The sequence below is a fragment of the Saccoglossus kowalevskii genome, chromosome 20 (genome assembly GCF_978046115.1).
Source record: "Saccoglossus kowalevskii chromosome 20, keSacKowa6.1, whole genome shotgun sequence".
Classification (NCBI taxonomy): Eukaryota; Metazoa; Hemichordata; class Enteropneusta; family Harrimaniidae; genus Saccoglossus; species Saccoglossus kowalevskii.
The window spans coordinates 27264207-27284568 of record NC_140660.1 but is presented as its reverse complement, the minus strand read 5'-3'; the positions used below and the strand labels follow the sequence as shown (position 1 = coordinate 27284568).

The window sequence follows — 20362 nt, the reverse complement described above, 5'->3', positions numbered from 1 at the left end:
GCAACACTCGTTCGGGGTCTTACGAGTGCGTGCACAGTCGCACAACACTCGTACTGCCTGTCGTGCAATTATTTTTCATCGCGTCAGTCGCTCAAAATATCGGAGCAGCACGGTTTTTTTCCCGACCGAGATGCGACCATTTTGTCGCATCTGGATCGTACAATAATTGGTAGTCTGTTTGGCACCAATTGTGAAAGGGGCTTCATTTACATGAAATTCCATCACGCGCTGCGCGACGACCACCGCGCTTTAACATAATGTTATAACATATTTTTTTTATTTTTACTAAAGCAACAAATGTGCTGCAACAATAAGTCATCAAAACGTGCAGGAGCAGGTGTTGCAGTTTGTATTGCTGTTGCTGCAGTTATTATCATCATTATCATCGTTACATTATCTGTACTACTTACTATGCCAAGTGGAAACAGTTCAACAAGTAATAACGTATTCTTAGACATTATAAATTCATGTATCACCATTCTGACTAAGACAAAGATAGGTTCACGGTTCACTCTAGACCAGGAACATGTGCTCATAATGCAGGTAGCATAAATAAAGACTTTGTGTATATGTCGATATAGAATATATATAAAGTGTGTGTGTATATGTAAAATAGAATATGGATAAAGTGTGTAGGATGATATGTCTATATGAGATAAAATATGGATAAAGTGGTTATGTGGATATGTGTATGTGTATGTACGATAGAATAGAGGCAAAGTGTGTATGTGAATACGTGTATGTAAGATAGAATAGGAACAAAGTGTGTATGTGGATATGCGTGTGTGAGATAGAATAGAGGCAAAGTGTGTATGTGAATACGTGTATGTAAGATAGAATAGGGACAAAGTGTGTATGTGGATATGCGTGTGTGAGATAGAATAGAGACAAAGTGTGTGTGTGGATACGTGTATGTAAGATAGAATATGGATAAAGTGTGTAGGATGATATGTCTATGTGAGATAGAATATGGATAAAGTGGTTATGTGGATATGTGTATGTACGATAGAATAGAGATAAATTATGTGTGTGGATACGTGTATGTAAGATAGAATAGGGACAAAGTGTGTATGTGGATACGTGTATGTAAGATAGAATAGAGACAAAGTGTGTATGTGGATACGTGTATGTAAGATAGAATAGAGACAAAGTGTGTATGAGGATATGTGTATGTACGATAGAATAGGGACAAAGTGTGTATGTGGATATGTGTATGTAAGATAGAATAGAAACACAGTGTGTATGTGGATATGTGTATGTACGATAGAATAGGGACAAAGTGTGTATGTGGATATGCGTATGTAAGATAGTATAGAGACAAAGTGTGTGTGTGGATACGTGCATGTAAGATAGAATATGGATAAAGTGTGTAGGATGATATGTCTATGTGAGATAGAATATGGATAAAGTGGTATGTGTTGATATGTCTATATGAGATATAATATGGATAAAGTGGTTATGTGGATATGTGTATGTAAGATAGAATAGAGACAAAGTGTGTACGTGAATATGTGTATGTATAATAGAATAGGGACAAAGTGTGTATGTGAATATGTGTATGTTAAATAGAATAGGGACAAAGTGTGTATGTGAATATGTATATGTAAAATAGAATAAGGACATTGTGTGTTTGTGAATATGTGTATGTAAGATAGAATAGTGACAAAGTTTGTATGTGAATATGTATATGTAAGATAGAATAGCGACAAAGTGTGTATGTGCATATGTGTATGTAAGATAGAATAGGGACAAAGTGTGTACGTGGATATGTATATGTGCGATAGAATATGGACAAAGTGTGTATGTGGACATGTTTATGTAAGATAGAATAGGGACACAGTGTGTATGTGAATATGTTTATGTAATATAGAATAGGGACAAATTGTGTATGTGGATATGTTTATGTAAGATAGAATAGGAACAAAGTGTGTATGTGAATATGTATATGTAAGATAGAATAGAGACAAAGTTTGTATGTGAATATGTATATGTAAGATAGAATAGCGACAAAGTGTGTATGTGGATATGTGTATGTAAGATAGAATAGGGACAAAGTGTGTATGTGGATATGTTTATGTAAGATAGAATAGGGACACAGTGTGCAGTGAATATGTTTATGTAAGATAGAATAGGGACAAAGTGTTTATGTGGATGTGTTTACGTGCGATAGAATATGGACAAAGTGTGTATGTGGACATGTTTATGTAAGATAGAATAGGGACAAAGTGTGTATGTGGATATGTTTATGTACGATATAATATGGACAAAGTGTATATGTGGACATGTTTATGTTCGATAGAATAGGGACACAGTGTGTATGTGAATATGTTTATGTAAGATAGAATAGGGACAAAGTGTGTATGTGGATATGTTTATGTGCGATAGAATATGGACAAAGTGTGTATGTGGACATGTTTATGTAAGATAGAATAGGGACAAAGTGTGCATGTGGATATGTTTATGTGCGATAGAATATGGACAAAGTGTGTATGTGGACATGTTTATGTAAGATAGAATAGGGACAAAGTGTGTTAGTGGATATGTCTATGTAAGATAGAATAGGGACACAGTGTGTATGTGAATATGTTTATGTAAGTTAGAATAGGGACAAAGTGTGTATGTGAATATGTATATGTAAGATAGAATAGGGACACAGTGTGTATGTGGATATGTGTATGTAAGATAGAATAGAGACAAAGTGTGTATGTGGATATGTGTATGTACGATAGAATAGGGACAAAGTGTGTATGTGGATATGTGTATGTAAGATAGAATAGAAACACAGTGTGTATGTGGATATGTGTATGTACGATAGAATAGGGACAAAGTGTGTATGTGGATATACGTATGTAAGATAGTATAGAGACAAAGTGCGTGTGTGTGGATACGTGTATGTAAGCTAGAATATGGATAAAGTGTGTAGGATGATATGTCTATGTGAGATAGAATATGGATAAAGTGGTATGTGTTGATATGTCTATATGAGATATAATATGGATAAAGTGGTTATGTGGATATTTGTATGTACGATAAAATAGATACAAAGTATGTACGTGAATATGTGTATGTAAGATAGAATAGGGACAAAGTGTGTATGTGGATATGTGTATGTGAGATAGAATAGGGATAAAGTGGTTATGTGGATATGGGTATGTAAAATAGAATAGTGACAAAGTGTGTATGTGGATATGTGGATGTAAGACAGAATAGGGACAAAGTGTGTATGTGAGTGTGTGTATGTAAGATAGAATAGGAACAAAGTGTGTATGTGATTATGTATATGTAAGATAGAATAGGGACAAAGTGTGTTTGTGGATATGTGTATGTAAGATAGAATAGGAACAAAGTGTGTATGTGAATATGTGTATCTACGATAGAATATGGACAAAGTGTGTATGTGAATATGTGTATGTAAGATAGAATAGGGACAAAGTGTGTATGTGGATATGTGTATGTAAGATAGAATAGGGACAAAGTGTGTTTGTGGATATGTGTTTGTAAGATAGAATAGAAACAAAGTGTGTATGTGAATATGTATATGTACGATAGAATAGGGACAAAGTGTGGATCTGAATTTGTATATGTAAGATAGAATAGGAACAAAGTGTGTATGGGAATATGTATATGTACGATAGAATTGGGACAAAGTGTGTATGTGGATATGTGTATGTAAGATAGAATAGGGACCAAGTGTGTATGTGAATATGTGTATGTCAGATAGAATATGGACAAAGTGTGTATGCGAATATGTATATGTAAGATAGAATAGGGACCAAGCGTGTCTGTGAATATGTGTATATAAGATAGAATAGGGACAAAGTGTGTATGTAAATATGTATATGTATGATAGAATAGGAACAAAGTGTGTATGTGAATATATGTATGTAAGATAGAATAGGAACAAAGTGTGTATGTGAATATGTGTATGTAAGATAGAATAGGAACAAAGTGTGTATGTGGATATGTGTATGTAAGATAGAATAGAGACAAAGTGTGCATGTGAATATGTGTATGTAAGATAGAATAGGAACAAAGTGTGTATGCGAATATGTATATGTAAGATAGAATAGGGACCAAGCGTGTCTGTGAATATGTGTATATAAGATAGAATAGGGACAAAGTGTGTATGTAAATATGTATATGTATGATAGAATAGGAACAAAGTGTGTATGTGAATATATGTATGTAAGATAGAATAGGAACAAAGTGTGTATGTGAATATGTGTATGTAAGATAGAATAGGGACAAAGTGTGTATGTGGATATGTGTATGTAAGATAGAATAGGGACAAAGTGTGCATGTGAATATGTGTATGTAAGATAGAATAGGAACAAAGTGTGTATGTGAATATGTGTATGTAAGATAGAATAGGAACAAAGTGTGTATGTGAATATGTGTATGTAAGATAGAATAGGGACAAAGTGTGTATGTGGATATGTGTATGTAAGATAGAATAGGGACAAAGTGTATATGTGGATATGTGTATGTAAGATAGAATTGGGACAAAGTGTGTATGTGGTGACGTGTATGTTAAATAAAGTAGGGCTCAGTGTGTAAGTGTATATGCTCATGTAAGATAGAATAGGGGCATATAGTGTGAATCTGGATATGTGAATGTAAGATAGAATAGGGGCATAGTGTGCATGTGAAATTAATATGTGGATATATTTTATTTTCAGATGCAACCAGTCTCAATGATACAAACATGACTACGATACCTTCAACTGATGCTGCGCCAACACTCACCTCGCAACGTTCGCACACCCCTGTTTTGACAAGCACTGCACCAACTGCTACTTCGCAATTTTCTAAAATACCTGTTGTGACTGGAACTACACCTGGACTCACTTCGAAAATCTCTCAAACTACAATCTCTACAAGTACTGAAACAACTCTCCCGTCGGAACTGTCTGAAACTACAATTTCTACCAGTACTCTACCACCATACACCTCACAACTGTCTCGAACTACAATTTCTTCAAGTACTCCACCAACTTACACCTCGGAACTGTCTCAAACTACTATTTCTAAAAGTACTCCACCAACTTTCACCTCGGAACTGTCTGAAACTACTATTTCTACTGACACTGCACCAACACACACCTCCCAGCTGTCTCAAACTTCTGTATCAACTGTATTGACGCCTATGTTACCAGCTACAATACCATCAGTGACATTTTTGCCTCACACAACACAGTCCCGAACAACAATTCCTTTACCTACTGTACCAAGAACATCGTCTTTCTTCAGCACGCTACTTGGTGAGACAACGCAATCTCGGACAACAATTGGATTACCGACTGTACCTCGAATCACTACCACTGGACCTACCGCAATACCAAGTATGTTTATATAATGCAGACAAAATTGTTTAATAGTTCGATAATCGATTTTCAAAAAAAACGAGAAAGTAGCACTTCGAGAAATTGACAATAGGAAGAATACTACAAAACCTGCCCTCTGGCAAGACTGTGAAATGCTTTCCATAGCACTGTGTTTACTCGCATTATGCTCAACATATATAAAATATAATTTTTTCGAAACTAAACAAAGCACGCATTTTTGTATTACAGAAATGTAGTTCGTAAATATAGCAATGCCAAAAAAAGATGGGAGGCAGTCAGCAGCTGCTGGCGACTTGTTTACAAGTCAGTATGTTAAAAGACAAATATTGTATACTATATAATGTGTGAGCCAATAATAAAGCTTTCCGAGTTGTTGGTCTCTAAAGCAACGAACTGTTTCTAGGAAATTAACAATACGTAGATCATTGTTGGCATTGCCATTCTAATTCAAACTGTGTTTGATTGTGTAGTCCGTGTTCAAATACAAATTAGCCACTTTCGAACTTTATTCATGGATGACCATTTATCAAACAAATCGATGCTGTTAAATGGATATTTATTTCACTCGAGACGCAGGTTACGTTACAGGCACTCAGACTTGCTTCTGTCAATCACTAGAGTTATCTACTCGCTTATATTAAAATTAAATATAACAGAACAAATTTCGAATTTACTTTAAATATTTCTTCTAATAATCAGTTGCTTACATTATATAAAAGTTATTTTATCATCATTAACTATTTCTTTAATTGTTTTCTTCATATTTCACGATATCTAATTTTCAAAGTACACATTAGTGTCCTGACAGTTATATATTCATATAAATTGTAATTATTCAAAATTCAGTGAGCTTACCCAATGTAATGACACTCTCCACGTAATACGACAATATCGATCAAAACTTTTGAATGTATACATTTTGAATGTACATAATATGTATTAAACATGATTATTGCAATGTTATTGTTTGCTTTGACGTCTGTTTGCATTTGATTTCAGTTACGCAGTCTCCGTGCAATGTGCTAACTGTTGATGAAAACTCGCGTATTGAAGTTTTGGAACCAATACCTACAATGTCAGCAGTTACAGCATGTATTTGGGCACAAACAGATGAAGTGTCTGGAGGAACACCATTTTCATACAATACTGCTGGAGCAGACAATGAATTCTTTCTCAGTTTCCCAGAAAATTTTAGAGTGGGTATAAGAGGCGCAACCACTGGTGCGACTGGAGTCAGTGTGAATGATGGTGCCTGGCATCATGTGTGTGTCACATGGAATTCAGTTGGTGGAATATTCAACATCTATGACAATGGTGTACTGGCATTTGGTGGTAGTAGTTTCAGAACTGGATTGATGATAAGATCTGGCGGTGTTCTCATATTAGGACAGGAACAAGACACGTTGGGAGGCGGATTTGACCCAGGCCAAGCATTTAAAGGAGATCTAGCAAATTTTAATATGTGGAACAGGGAATTAGATGGTGTAGATATCCTACACTCCACAAACGACTGTTCATGTGATATTGAAGGCAATGTGTTTTCATGGAAATCTGATAGCATTGATATTGCCGGAACTGCACTAGTCTCTGCTGAAGATTTCTGTCGTAAGTATTTAGACTGACATACATGATTAGTAATTACATAATTAGTGTGCCCTTGCCGACGGATTCAATCTTTTAGTTTGCGTTCAAGTAAATCCGACGTTGGAGGCACAATAACTATTGCAACCAATTTCAGGCTGGGCACGTATCACAAACTAGTCTTGAAACTTACAATCTGACGGGAAATTAGTCTACAGTAGCACAAACGCTTTTAATCAGGAAAAATAAATGTATTCTTATTTCAGCTAAGCCTTCACTGACGAACGTAGCACTAGACAAGACTGCAACGCAGAGCAGCGATTGGTCAGTTTCTTTTCCAGCATCAAATGCGGTGGATGGTAATACAAACACACACTGGGGTAGTGGTAGTTGTACCAGCACACAACGTGACGTTAATGCATGGTGGAAAGTTGATCTTGGTGAAAATTATCTTGTATATGAAGTTATTCTTACTAATCGTCAAGATCCGTGCTGTAGTGAGTATAACTACGATACTTTTCGCAAAATTCACAACGTATTGCATAATCATGGCAATAAAAAATACAACATCCTCATTGGATGTATACTGTGTCATCTTAGTCTTGTCTGTGATTAAGACTATACTTGTTCCAAGGTTTCCATGATTTGAGATATTTGAGAACACAACTATATGCCTTGAAATATGTATCTCATGGCCATATATTCAACAATGATGTGATTTTGTTTCAGAAACGCGTATTTTGAACAGCGAGGTTAGAATTGGTTTATCGGATGTCATATCTGAAAATATCCGATGCGGTGAATTAGTTGCACTGGAACAAACCAGTCAGTCAGACGTCGTATTTGAATGTGACAGTCCGATTGTTGGACGTTACGCCAGTCTACAGCTTGTGGACAGAACTGATCTTCTTAACTTCTGTGAAATGCGGGTAATGGCATTAGGTAAGAGACGATCATAATTAGTGATTATTCGAGCCAAATACCGGAATGAAAAATAACTATTGCTTCGGGCAAGTATTAAACCTTCAACTGCGTTATGACAAAACTTACCATGTGAAAAAGAACGAGTGTGAAGATAGCGACCAAAACGCGTGAGATCGGCGGAGAGAACAGTGTACGACCCGAATGTCGCTATTCATGTGCAAAACTATTTGTTTTGTGGGAAATTTATAACTAGCAAATGTTATGTATGTTGTGATGTTCTTAAAAACTAAGACGAATATATTCATGCTTGTTCACATAGAATACACATGTCTGGTTACAAATTCAAGTCGCAAATAAGCGAAAGAAGGAATTAAAAGAATATTGTCAAATGTCAATGTAATCTACTTTTCTGAAACAATATATACAATAATTTAATTGGACAATAATTATTCAACAAAAACGATATTAATTTCACCCATCCGTGTTATTTTAGCTGCATATCAATCGAAGTTATTTTATCACCATGTTATTGTTAGCGGGTGCAATTATATTAACACTGTTATACATTTACATTATGTCAGAAAATATTGGCCGAAATGGAATTGCAAGCCAGATCAGTACAGGTTACCGTGGACTAGCAAGTTATGCTATTGATGGGAATGACAACTCTATATATTATCGGGGTAGTTGCACCCATACGAGTGCGCATCTAAATCCTTGGTGGAAGGTAGATTTAGGAGAAACATATGACATATTCAAAGTGGTTATAACAAATAGACAGGATTGTTGCCGTAAGTATTCAACAAATAATATAAGTATCTAAATCACGAATCACTGAGATTTAAAGCGGGAGGGTCGTCAACTGCGCACGCGCAGGAATCGAGTCCAAAGCAACGATAACAACACACGCTAAAAACGTAAATGCTCATGGGTAGACGCATTTTTGTAAACAATAACACGCTATGGCCATCTTGCGCAGGTGACGACGCCCCCGCTTAAAAATATAAAGATGTGTTGAGTAGACAATGCCTAGAGAGAAATAGAGAGAGTGCAACCGATGAAGTAACCATAGAACATCAAGGCACTTGAGCTCCGGAAAATCGAAATATTACTTCACGCGAGATTTGAGCATATTGACATATTTTCATTCCGTTGCCAGGAATCAATGTTATTATCAATGTACAACATTCTGCAGATGTTTATTTCTGCTTCATGTAATTTGTGAAACAACAAACAAAATGTCGTCATATCTTCCATACTCTTTTATACAAATAAATTTCGCTTCACGAATGACCTTCAGCCGCTTTTGCTCTAGCTATTAAACAGATCGAAAACAAACATAGATTGGTCTTTTCTTTGTGATGTTGCAGCATATATTAATGTTGACATTTGCGGCAAGTAGCAAAATCAGATATCCGATTAAATCATACAGTGTTCATGATATACCTTTGATGATATACACAACCAATTCTATTTACACTCCACTAGGTGGAATATACTTTCATATATTATTCATTCAGGGAAAATTTCATATTTATATATTTCAGCTCACAGAATAGATGGAGCAGTAGTTTTGATTGGTGAATTCCCTGACATAAGTCAAAATTCCCAATGCGATGACCAAGTAGACCTGAATGCCAACACGTATCAAAGAAGAATACCGTTCGATTGTCGACTGAGAGGGCGATATGCTGGGGTACAACTGAAGCACCATACAAATTTTTTAACTCTATGTGAAGTTGAAGTTTATGGTTCCTAATTTTGGTGTGTGGCTTGGAAGTTGTTTTTAAAGCACGATTCTACAAGCGACTATATATTTCATAAGACCAAACATTCGTTTAATAATTTTGTGTAGAAGCATGGTAATAAGATGAGTAGTTTTACAAATTTCCTCGGGGCGGACATCCGGGCATTTTCACCGCCTGGCAACCCTCGCGGTGAAAACAAAGGCCAAAAACTCGCAGAAAACGGTACTTTGGGATGGTTGTTGAGATTCCCCTGAACAGTGTAACAAGACTAGCCCTACGTGTGTAACATATATAAATTTGGTTATTCAGGATTACTTCAAAGTTGAGTTTGTGTTGTTTTCTCGAATTTTCACCAGCTCGACCGGCGTTCCACAGCAGCGCGCACAGAGCCCATAGAAATGCATGTACAGTGGTGCGCGTCTTAGCAACGTGGAACGTCTTGTGACGTAGCTCCGCCCCCGAGGATAGCAATAACAATGAATTGAGAACGTGTTTGAAACAAATAGAAAATCCTCAAATGATCTACTCTGCTGACACTATATAATGAAAATAACCTACTCGCTATAATCCAATTCTAGATAGTGACATTATAATAAACCTTAAAATTGTTTTCTTTTTTTCTGATAACAGGATTGGTTCTTCAGCACCACCCACCTTTCTATACTAGCTAAAATAATTAAAACCAGAATTAAGAATATTGGGCAAAAAAAAATCTTTGAAAATATGACATATTATGTATGAAATGCAAAATGTACCATTTAAATTTACTGGAGAATAGCTTGAGTATTGTTTCTAACTATGTTTACGTATAGTGACACATTACTTGGTCGTAGACGGGAAATTGTTAGTTACCCAATCAGGTGCTAGTTAACTGACGTGAAAAGTTGCTAGTTATGTATAGATTATAATGTGCAATATTCATTGTAGATTCAATAAATAAAATATCATATAACATACAAATCACATTAATCATTGTGAAATGTTATGTTTTATGTAGTTAAATTACAATTTACAGATTCGTAGATAAATAAAAAAATAAGTGTAAATACTTGTAAAGGTAACAGACTTTATGATGAAAATCTTAGATTGTGTTTTTCTGAAAATTAAAGAATATGAATTCAAAATTATAAACTATATAATTAAAGCAGGGGAGTAATCATCTGCGCATGTGACAGACGGCCATAACATGTTGTTCACAACAAGAGCCCTTGTGGTTTTAGCGTGCTTTATTATCGTCGCTTGGAACTCATTTCCCGCGCTTGCGTAGGTGAAGTCAGCCCTGCTTTAACACTTAAAGCATAGGAACGTGTGGTTCTACAGTTAAAAAATCAAATCAGTGTAAATAAATGTTTACATTTGTTTTTTGTATTCAAAGCGGGAGGGTCGTCACCTGCGCACGCGCGGAATTGAGTTCCAAGCGACGATAACAACTCACGCTAAAACGAAAAGGCTAATGGGTAGACGCTTGTTTGTAAACAATGACACGCTATGGCCATCTGACGCAGGCGCAGGTGACGACTCTCCCGCTTTAATATTTATCTTGTTTACCACACTGTATATCCACTTATTCAAAGATAATGTGATAAGTGTTAATATGTTACGATTTGACTGTCTCACCCGTCTCCAATATAGTTTCCGTGATTCGAAACACAGTGCTCTGCTGTGAACTCCAAGCTAAATGTCTCCATATGAGTTCATTAAGATGCGCACCTGATTCTGTAATTCGACGCTGTCCCTGTACGCAGTGATCATACTTTCAGCAACAGTTTATCAAGCATTTTGGTAGCAGAAAATTAGGCATAGGTTTTCCGTCAGGTACCGAAAACAACATGTAGAGTAGAGTATGAGTATGATTTATTTCACCAATAATAATAACAATTCTAGTAATCTTATATTAATAATAATAATAATAATAATAATAATAATAATAATAATAATAATAATAATAATAATAATAATAATAATAATAATAATTTCTTGGTGTGGACCACAGAGGTAGTTCATCCGAACTAATCTAGTCTGTGGCCCAATCCTAACCAATATACATTTCTATGCAGGCTATATATATATATGTATATTACGTACACACACATACATACATACATACATACATACACATACAAACAAAAAACAAAATCTCCAGAAATAAATAAGTAAAATAATAATAATAAAAAAAATGAGAAAAAAAGAAGAAGAAAAAATGGAGCTGTTAATGCGCTACTCTGCACATCATATTATTAGTGGAACAATCGTGGGCAAGTACAAATAAAGTTTAGCTGCAAATAATATTTGCATCATACATATGATAAAGCCAGTATTTAAATATTAAAGTACGTTGTTCAGTATATGTTGTTTTAGGGAACTTTTGAAAGTTATTCTATTAGTAATTTGTTTGATTGGCTCAGGTAGAGAATTCCAATGTTTTACGGCTGTATATTTTAAAGTATGTTGGGAAAGTGAAAGATTCATCCTGGGGACATAGTAGTTATTACCTGACGCAAGTCGTGTTGGATATAAATGAGGTAGAGGGGAGAGATAGTCGTTGATAGTATGGGCATAGCGGTTGCTTTTCAGATCATAAATGAACAGACATATCTTAAATTTACACAACTTGTGAATATCAAGTATGCCCAGTTTTTTAAATAGAGGGACAGTATGTGCATTGTAAACAGCAAATGAGATAAGCCGTACAACTTTCTTTTGCAAAAGAAGGATAGGCTATAATAGTGTATGATAGGCGTTTCCCCATATTTCTAAACAATAACTAATATGCGGGAGAATCAGGGAATTGTATAACAAAAGTAAAACTGATTTGGGCACATAATGTCTGATCTGGGAGATAATACCAACTTTGGGGGAAATTATTTGTTTTACTTTTTCAATGTGAGGTTTCCAGTTGAGGTGCTGGTCAATGGACACGCCAAGATAATTGATTGAACAAACGCCCTCTATCTCAAACCCATTTATATCCAAGCTGCCCTCAATGCCCAGGTGTTTATGAGGCGTTTTAATAGTCATGCATTTGGTTTTTTTCTACATTGACTGTAAGTTTGTTGGCACTGCACCATTCACAGACTCTTTGAAAATCGTTGTTAGTATGTGCAAGTTTGATTGTGTTACTTTTAATATACTGAAAGAGGTTAGTATCGTCTGCAAATAGGCGAAAGTCAAAAGCATTAGTTGAGTTATTGATATCATTTATGTAAATTAGGAATAAAAGTGGGCCAAGAATCGATCCTTGTGGAACACCACACTTTATTGGTTTATATGTAGATGTAATATTGTTAATTTTCACTGATTGATAACGGACAGAAAGGTAGTTTTTAAACCAGAGTAGCGGGAGCCCTCTGATCCCATAATATTGTAATTTGTGGAACAGAATATTGTGATCTATAGTATCAAAGGCTTTTTTCAGGTCGATAAAAATTCCAAAAGTAATATAACCTTTGTCCAGTTTCTCGGCTATGTCTGAGATCAGGTCGGCTAGGGCAAGTGTTGCGCTGTGTTTTTTACGAAAACCAAATTGTGTTTTGATAAGTATACTTTTTTTCTCTATGAAATTAATCAGCTGTTTATTAACAATTGATTCAACAATTTTACTAAATGTAGGCAGGATAGATATGGGTCTGTAATTGTTGGTATCTGTAGTAGGTCCTTTTTTATAAATTGGGGTAATTTTAGCAGTTTTGAGAGAGTCTGGAAAAATGCCTTGGCTCAGTGAACAATTGATAATATGTGCGAGAGGATGAGAGATTAGGTGCGCGGCTTCTCTTGCTGGTTTTGGGTGAATGCTGTCATGTCCAACAGATTGTTTCGGGTCAAGGGAAATAATTTCTTTGAAAACGTCAATGTCGCTTACAGGATGAAAGAAGAAAGAGTTTAGAAAATTGCCAGTGAGGTAATCAATGAAATTACCAGAGCTAGTAATTTGAGCGGCAAGATTTGGAACGATATTAACAAAGTGGTCATTGAACTCATCTGCAATATCTGAACTAGTGGTCAGTATTTTGCCAGAATTGCCTGAAATTAATTTCTGTGGAACGGTTGAACGATTAGACTTATTAAGGACTTCGTTGACCACTTGCCATGTTTTGTTGCTATTGCCACGGGATGCTGAAAATTTGTTTGAAAATACCGTTTCTTGGCCAATTTTAGTAATTTAGTTAACAAGTTACTGTAGGTTTTATATTTTTTTAACAATTTAATATCAGTTGGTTTGTTTTTCAATTTGCCAAATAATTTATGTTTGGTTTTGACCGATTTAAGGAGACCTTGGGATAGCCAGGTTTTTCGAGGAGATTTAGATTTAACGTGAATGGTTTTAATTGGAAGATGTTTAGATGAAATACCGTAGTAAATATTATAAAATAATGTGTACGCGACATTAGGATCGGTACAATTATAAACTAACTGCCAAGATGCATCACTTAAGTCGGTCAAAAACCGGTCTTTATTATAGTAGGAAAAGTCGTATTTCGGAACATGATTATCTGTCTGAAACACGTGATTAAGACGTTCAATGACACCAAATATGGGGTAGTGGTCAGTAATATCGGTTTGAATAGTACAGAAATCGAAGAAATAATTTGTAATGTTAGTAAGGAGGTGATCGATGGACGTGCTTGTGTTGTCAGTGACGCGTGTTGGGATGTTAATTACCTGGGTAAAATTGTAAGTACTTGTTAATGTTAGATATTGGGAGGCAGATGGTGAATCTGAAGAGGTGTCAATGTTCACATCGCCAAGGATAATGTATTCATTACCACTAGCAGACAGCTGATCTAGACATGCTTCTAAACTGTTGAGGAATTCTGAATAGAGAGTATTGGGTTTTCTGTAATTAACACCTATGATAACTGTTTTGTTGTTAATGGTGGTTTCCACAAAGACCGATTCACAGTGCATAATATTAATGTTAACATGGGTGAAAAACAAAGAGCTATGAATGTACAGTGCCACACCACCACCCCGTAAGTTATCTCTGTGATTGGTGATCAAGTTGTAAGCTGGAATATTATATAAATCGCAATTAGTTTCAGAATGCAGCCAGGTTTCACTGATGCCCGAAAACATAAATGTTTATTTTGTCTATGCGTGTGTAAATACTCTAAGAGAGGGAGTGAGAGACAGAGACAGAGAGAGAGACAAACAGACAGACAGAGACAGAGAGAGGGAGAGATAAATGCTAATAACTGTTTAATTAGATTTCAACAAAAACCATTGAGATAAGAGATTTATTTCTCAAAATACGAGTTTCACAATTTAAATTCTAAATATTACATGAAATATTTACTTAATGAATAATAATAAAAATAAAATTGCTCTAACTCATGTTATATACCTTATTTTACTTAAATGGAATATTGTTTTTACCAATTTGTGGAATACTTTACACCCGATTATAATAACTTTCATATTATTCCTGCTTTCACACTACCGTAAAAACACATAATATATCACAGTGAATACAAGAAAAGTTTTTGTGGATCTATTTTGAGAAGTAATAACAATTTGTCAGTAGGTTACAGTACAATAACACTAGGAATCCTAATAATTTGACGATGTAACAGAGATAAGACTGCCACTATACAACCAACTAATAGCGATGTAATAAGAAGGGAGAAATTATCACAATATTGCTAGTGGCAAGGTATTGAACTCAAGTCATGAAACCTCTTTGGATATCATTCAATAGATGTGTGCAGCAATATAATGAATCACGAAGTATGTACCTCTACTTCACATATATGTAATGGTGCAATGTGATTTCTCAGTTGTACTCCAACATAACGTCCACTCAGCTGACAATTAAATGAAATCTTCTCTCCATATGTGTTAGAATTCCAATCTACCTGCGCACCACATTGGTTATTTTGACTTATCTCAGAGTTGTCACCAATTAACACCACAGCTCCATCTATTCTTTCAGCTACAATATATAATATAATAGTATATAAATGTGGAGTTCGTAATGTGAAATGTAAAAGTAAATTGCAACTAGGGAAGTAAAGCGTTTCGCCACCAGTCAACACTATAATTACATCTATATTTTGCAATATATAAACGTGTAATATCTCTGTATAACATAAATGTAAAAGTATATTGCTTCTAAGCAGGATGTAGTCGTGAAAATCAAAAAATATATTCCGTCCTGTCTGTCATATTTATTTTTTGAATTTAAATAAATATTTTGCATATTCTACCATATAGATAAAATTACACAACGTTACATATTGTAGTGTTCAATATGTTAATTCACTTAGCAGCCAATTTTAATATCAAATATCAAAATCTGGCAACACACTTCTGCTTAAGAACACTCAAAGTTGACGTGTACTGTGTCCATTATCAGAATGCGCTGCACTAAGCTACGTGATATGCCAGGTAAAGTTAAAAACAACAAAACATGAAAAACAGTAATATATATATATTACTGCATAGAAACTATTTTATTGTGGGTTCCTAAATTTAACTATATATCACTTTTGTGTATAGTGTTGATTAAATACCATTGACTTACAGCAACAGTCCTGTCGATTTGTTACGACCACTTTTACTATATTGTATGTTGTTTTCAAATCCACTTTCCACCAAGGATTTAATTCTGTTGCAGTGTGAGTGCAACTATTACCCCAGAATTGAGAATCGTCATTCCCATCAATTGCACGACTTGCCGGTGCACTGTAATCAGTACTGCTCTGGCTAGCAATTCCACTTTTAGCAAGATTTTCTAAAACAATAGATATATTAAGATTTATTATTAACATTTAACACCTGTAGTACTTCTTTATTGATATTATTGTGTATTGTTTATTATACCACGACATATTTGATGGTGTTCTGACATCTCTCATGAATACTGGTAACATACACACATTAGATATGGGTATAGATTCAGGGTATGTGTTGATAATATATAATGAAATAGTTTTATCTCATATCCGTAATTTCTGTCTGGTTCTAATAATGTATAAAAGAGATTAATACATGATGACAACGTGTACAATGGTCTCAGCGTAGTAAATATCAAAATGTGAGACGATTCAGTGATATCACAGCTAATACTCAGAACAAAAACACACGTGCGTTTGACAGAACGACACTTAATGTGCGTATCACAAACACGTTTGAACTGTGGACATTCTAACAATGACCCTTTATTTTTATGGCATTGTAAACTCATTAAAATGTATACTCATTAAAATGGAGATATCAAAGTATTATTAATGATGGACTGTTTTGAGTTTAGTATAATTTCAGAGGTTTCCAAGTTCATTTCCTCTTGAGGATGTCTATGCTTGCTAAATTAAAAATTTCCAAATAATCTGATTTAGATCAAATATGCTGCAGCGTCTAGGTGTCTATGATTAACATGTATGATGCATGGGTCTCTATTTGATTGTCGAATGATGTTTGGTCTTGTTAAATACAAAATGTGAGTTCCAAAGAATGAAAAAGGTTCCCAAGAACAACAATTCTTGATGGCCAAACTGACAATAGAATGAACAGTTACGTATGCCCTCATTGTGTTCACAAACAATTTAATTTACACATTCTGTGTATATACATTGATTCCAATATTCATCACAATTACCATCATTTTATTCCATCTAAAACTAAGCCAATCCTGTTTCTTTCAAAATAATGCAGCTTTATACTAAACATATTGATATTTATAGAAAAAAAACATGTACCTGCTTCCGGAGTTGTCAAGTACATGGTCGATAGTAGATTCGATTCAGTGCTGATCAGTTGGCTTGTTACATATGGATACACGGTTGGTGAACTTGTTGAGGTAAGTATTTTTGTTTCTGTTTCGTGTTGTGTATAAGGATGTGACCTTCTCAGTGAAGATGTGGTTGGTGGTATAGTCGACCCTGTTGTTTGTAGTTGAGTTGTATGAGAAAGTGATGTACTGGGTGAAGATGTGGTTGGTGGTACTGTCGATTTAACTATTGTTGTTTGTAGTTGAGTTGTATGAGAAAGTGATGTACTGGGTGAAGATGTGGTTGGTGGTACTGTCGATTTAACTATTGTTGTTTGTAGTTGTGTTGTATGAGAAAGTGATGTACTGGGTGAAGATGTGGTTGGTGGTACTGTCGATTTAACTATTGTTGTTTGTAGTTGTGTTGTATGAGAAAGTGATGTACTGGGTGAAGATGTGGTTGGTGGTACTGTCGATTTAATTATTGTTGTTTGTAGTTGTGTTGTATGAGAAAGTGATGTACTGGGTGAAGATGTGGTTGGTGGTACTGTCGATTTAATTATTGTTGTTTGTAGTTGTGTTGTATGAGAAAGTGATGTACTGGGTGAAGATGTGGTTGGTGGTACTGTCGATTTAACTATTGTTGTCTTTGGTTGTGTTGTATGAGAAAGTGATGTACTGGGTAATGATGTAGTTGGTGGCGCTGTCGATTTACCTATTGTTTCTGGTTGTGTTGTATGAGAAAGAGATGTACTGGATGATGATGTGGCTGGTGGTACTGTCGATTTAATTATTGTTGTTTGTAGTTGTGTTGTATGAGAAAGTGATGTACTGGGTGAAGATGTGGTTGGTGGTACTGTCGATTTAATTATTGTTGTCTTTGGTTGTGTTGTATGAGAAAGTGATGTACTGGGTAATGATGTAGTTGGTGGCGCTGTCGATGTAACTATTGTTTTTTGTAGTTGTGTTGTATGAGAAAGTGATGTACTGGATGAAGATGTGGTTGGTGGTACTGTCGATTTAACTATTGTTGTCTTTGGTTGTGTTGTATGAGAAAGTGATGTACTGGGTAATGATGTAGTTGGTGGCGCTGTCGATTTAACTATTGTTGTTTGTAGTTGTGTTGTATGAGAAAGTGATGTACTGGGTGAAGATGTGGTTGGTGGTACTGTCGATTTAATTACTGTTTGTAGTTGTGTTGTATGAGAAAGTGATGTACTGGGTGAAGATGTGGTTGGTGGTACTGTCGATTTAACTATTGTTGTCTTTGGCTGTGTTGTATGAAAAAGTGATGTATTGGGTAATGATGTAGTTGGTGGCGCTGTCGATTTAACTATTGTTTCTGATTGTGTTGTATGAGAAAGAGATGTACTGGGTAAGGATGTGGTTGTCTGTTCTGTCGATGTAATTACTGTTGTTTGTGGTTGTGTCATATGATAAAGTGATGTACTGGGTATGGATGTAGTTGGTGGTTTTGTCGATTTAACTATTGTTGTTTGTGGTTGTGTCGTATGAGAAAGTGATGTATTGGGTAAGGATGTGGTTGTCTGTTCTGTCGATGTAACTAATGTTGTTTGTGGTTGTGTTGTGTGAGAAAGTGATGTACTGGGTATGGATGTGGTTGGTGGTACTGTTGATTTAACTATTGTTGTTTGTGGTTGAGTTGCATGAGAAAGTGATGTACTGGGTAATGATGTGGTTGGTGGTACTGTCGATGTAACTATTGTTGCTTGTGGTTGTGTTGTAAGAGAAAGTGATGTACTTGCTATGGCTGTAGTTGGTGGTATTGTCGATGTAACTGCTGTTGTTTGTAGTGTAGTATATTCTGTTGAATTAGGTTCCACTGTGTTAGACACGTGAGAGGTAGTACTTCGCACAGTATCAGTATATAAAAATGTGTGTATGGTCGTGTAGTCCAGTGTTGTGTCATTGAAACTAGTTGTATCTGAAATAGAATAACTAACAATTAACAACACGCGGATATAATTTGTCTGATTTATGCCATGTGATTTATTCCATCTAAAACCAAAAGATTTATTGCAATTTACTACTTGACTTGTGTATAATTTGATATCGTGTGTTTTACGTTTAAGCATTATCAAGTGCATAATTATTACTGAGCGTAGTTTTGTTCATTTCGTAATCGTCGTGCTAACATAGATGTGTAAAGATTGGCTTAATTTATTTTCTCTGACAGTCAGACAATGAAGACGTGGTTAGTGGTACAGTCGACGGTGTTGTTTGTCATCGTTTACCGGTGTTATAGCGTGAAAACAATAATAACAATCGATGTAATAACGATGGAAACTACAACAACTAATCCACATTATCAACGACAAATCGACATCATGCTGGGTAAGAGGTTCCAAGTTTAATCGTCATCAGCAGCACCAACATGATTTATGACATACTCTTTTTAAATAGTAGGATTAGATCAAAGCAAATTATTCACTACGACTCGAAGTTGTTTGCTACCGACAAAACCTGTGATGATGTAATAGCTTTCATGGCTATGTTTTGGGGTCGTTTACATAAACAATTTCCTTTCAATGATATAAACTTGGTACTTCTTATCCCGCATGATGTTGATCCACCTTATCACCGACAAACCACTTAATTCAGATTACGACATGCAAACTACTGAATGATGGTTGTTGTGTCAGATGTTATATTATGTCTGTGATTGGTCATGTGAGGAAAAGCATCTGTAAAAGGCTACTCTATTCAATAATCGAAGAGTCGACAACGTCAATTATCGTCATCTCTTTCCTGCAATATGTAAAACAATAAAGACACGAGCGTCGATGTCCCTCACACTCGAGATGCGGTGTATTCTGCTCGTGAAAGTACGGCCGCAGGATACACCGCATCACTCGTGAAAATAACTTCCATACGCAACGAAAGTGACTACAATATTAAACAATCTAAATACATTAAAACATACACATTTCTAAGCTGAACAGCGCTATTTTGTGACGCAAGGGAACACGGCAGGGACTCAAATAATTCTGTCAATGTCTAGTGAACTAAATTATGTCTTAATCATAACTAACAACTAG

At 35.4% G+C, this 20362-nt stretch overlaps 1 protein-coding gene across 2 annotated transcripts in view; it reads left to right on the top strand.

Moving 5' to 3' along the window:
• The window catches only part of LOC102806301 (uncharacterized), a 111731-nt gene extending 101164 nt beyond the window's left edge, over nt 1-10567 (top strand). Inside the window, exons 3-10 of one of the 2 annotated variants that reach the window (XM_085494230.1) lie at nt 292-436; nt 4680-5342; nt 6345-6950; nt 7193-7423; nt 7656-7868; nt 8432-8641; nt 9398-9614; nt 10229-10567. In XM_085494230.1, the coding sequence (XP_085350356.1) occupies nt 292-436; nt 4680-5342; nt 6345-6950; nt 7193-7423; nt 7656-7868; nt 8432-8641; nt 9398-9609 (2280 nt within the window). In that variant the 3' untranslated portion in view covers nt 9610-9614; nt 10229-10567. Of the gene's footprint in view, nt 1-291; nt 437-4679; nt 5343-6344; nt 6951-7192; nt 7424-7655; nt 7869-8431; nt 8642-9397 lie in introns of both variants that reach the window. The other variant, XM_085494229.1, reaches the window with a different exon arrangement.
• Nucleotides 10568-20362: the final 9795 nt, after the last annotated feature.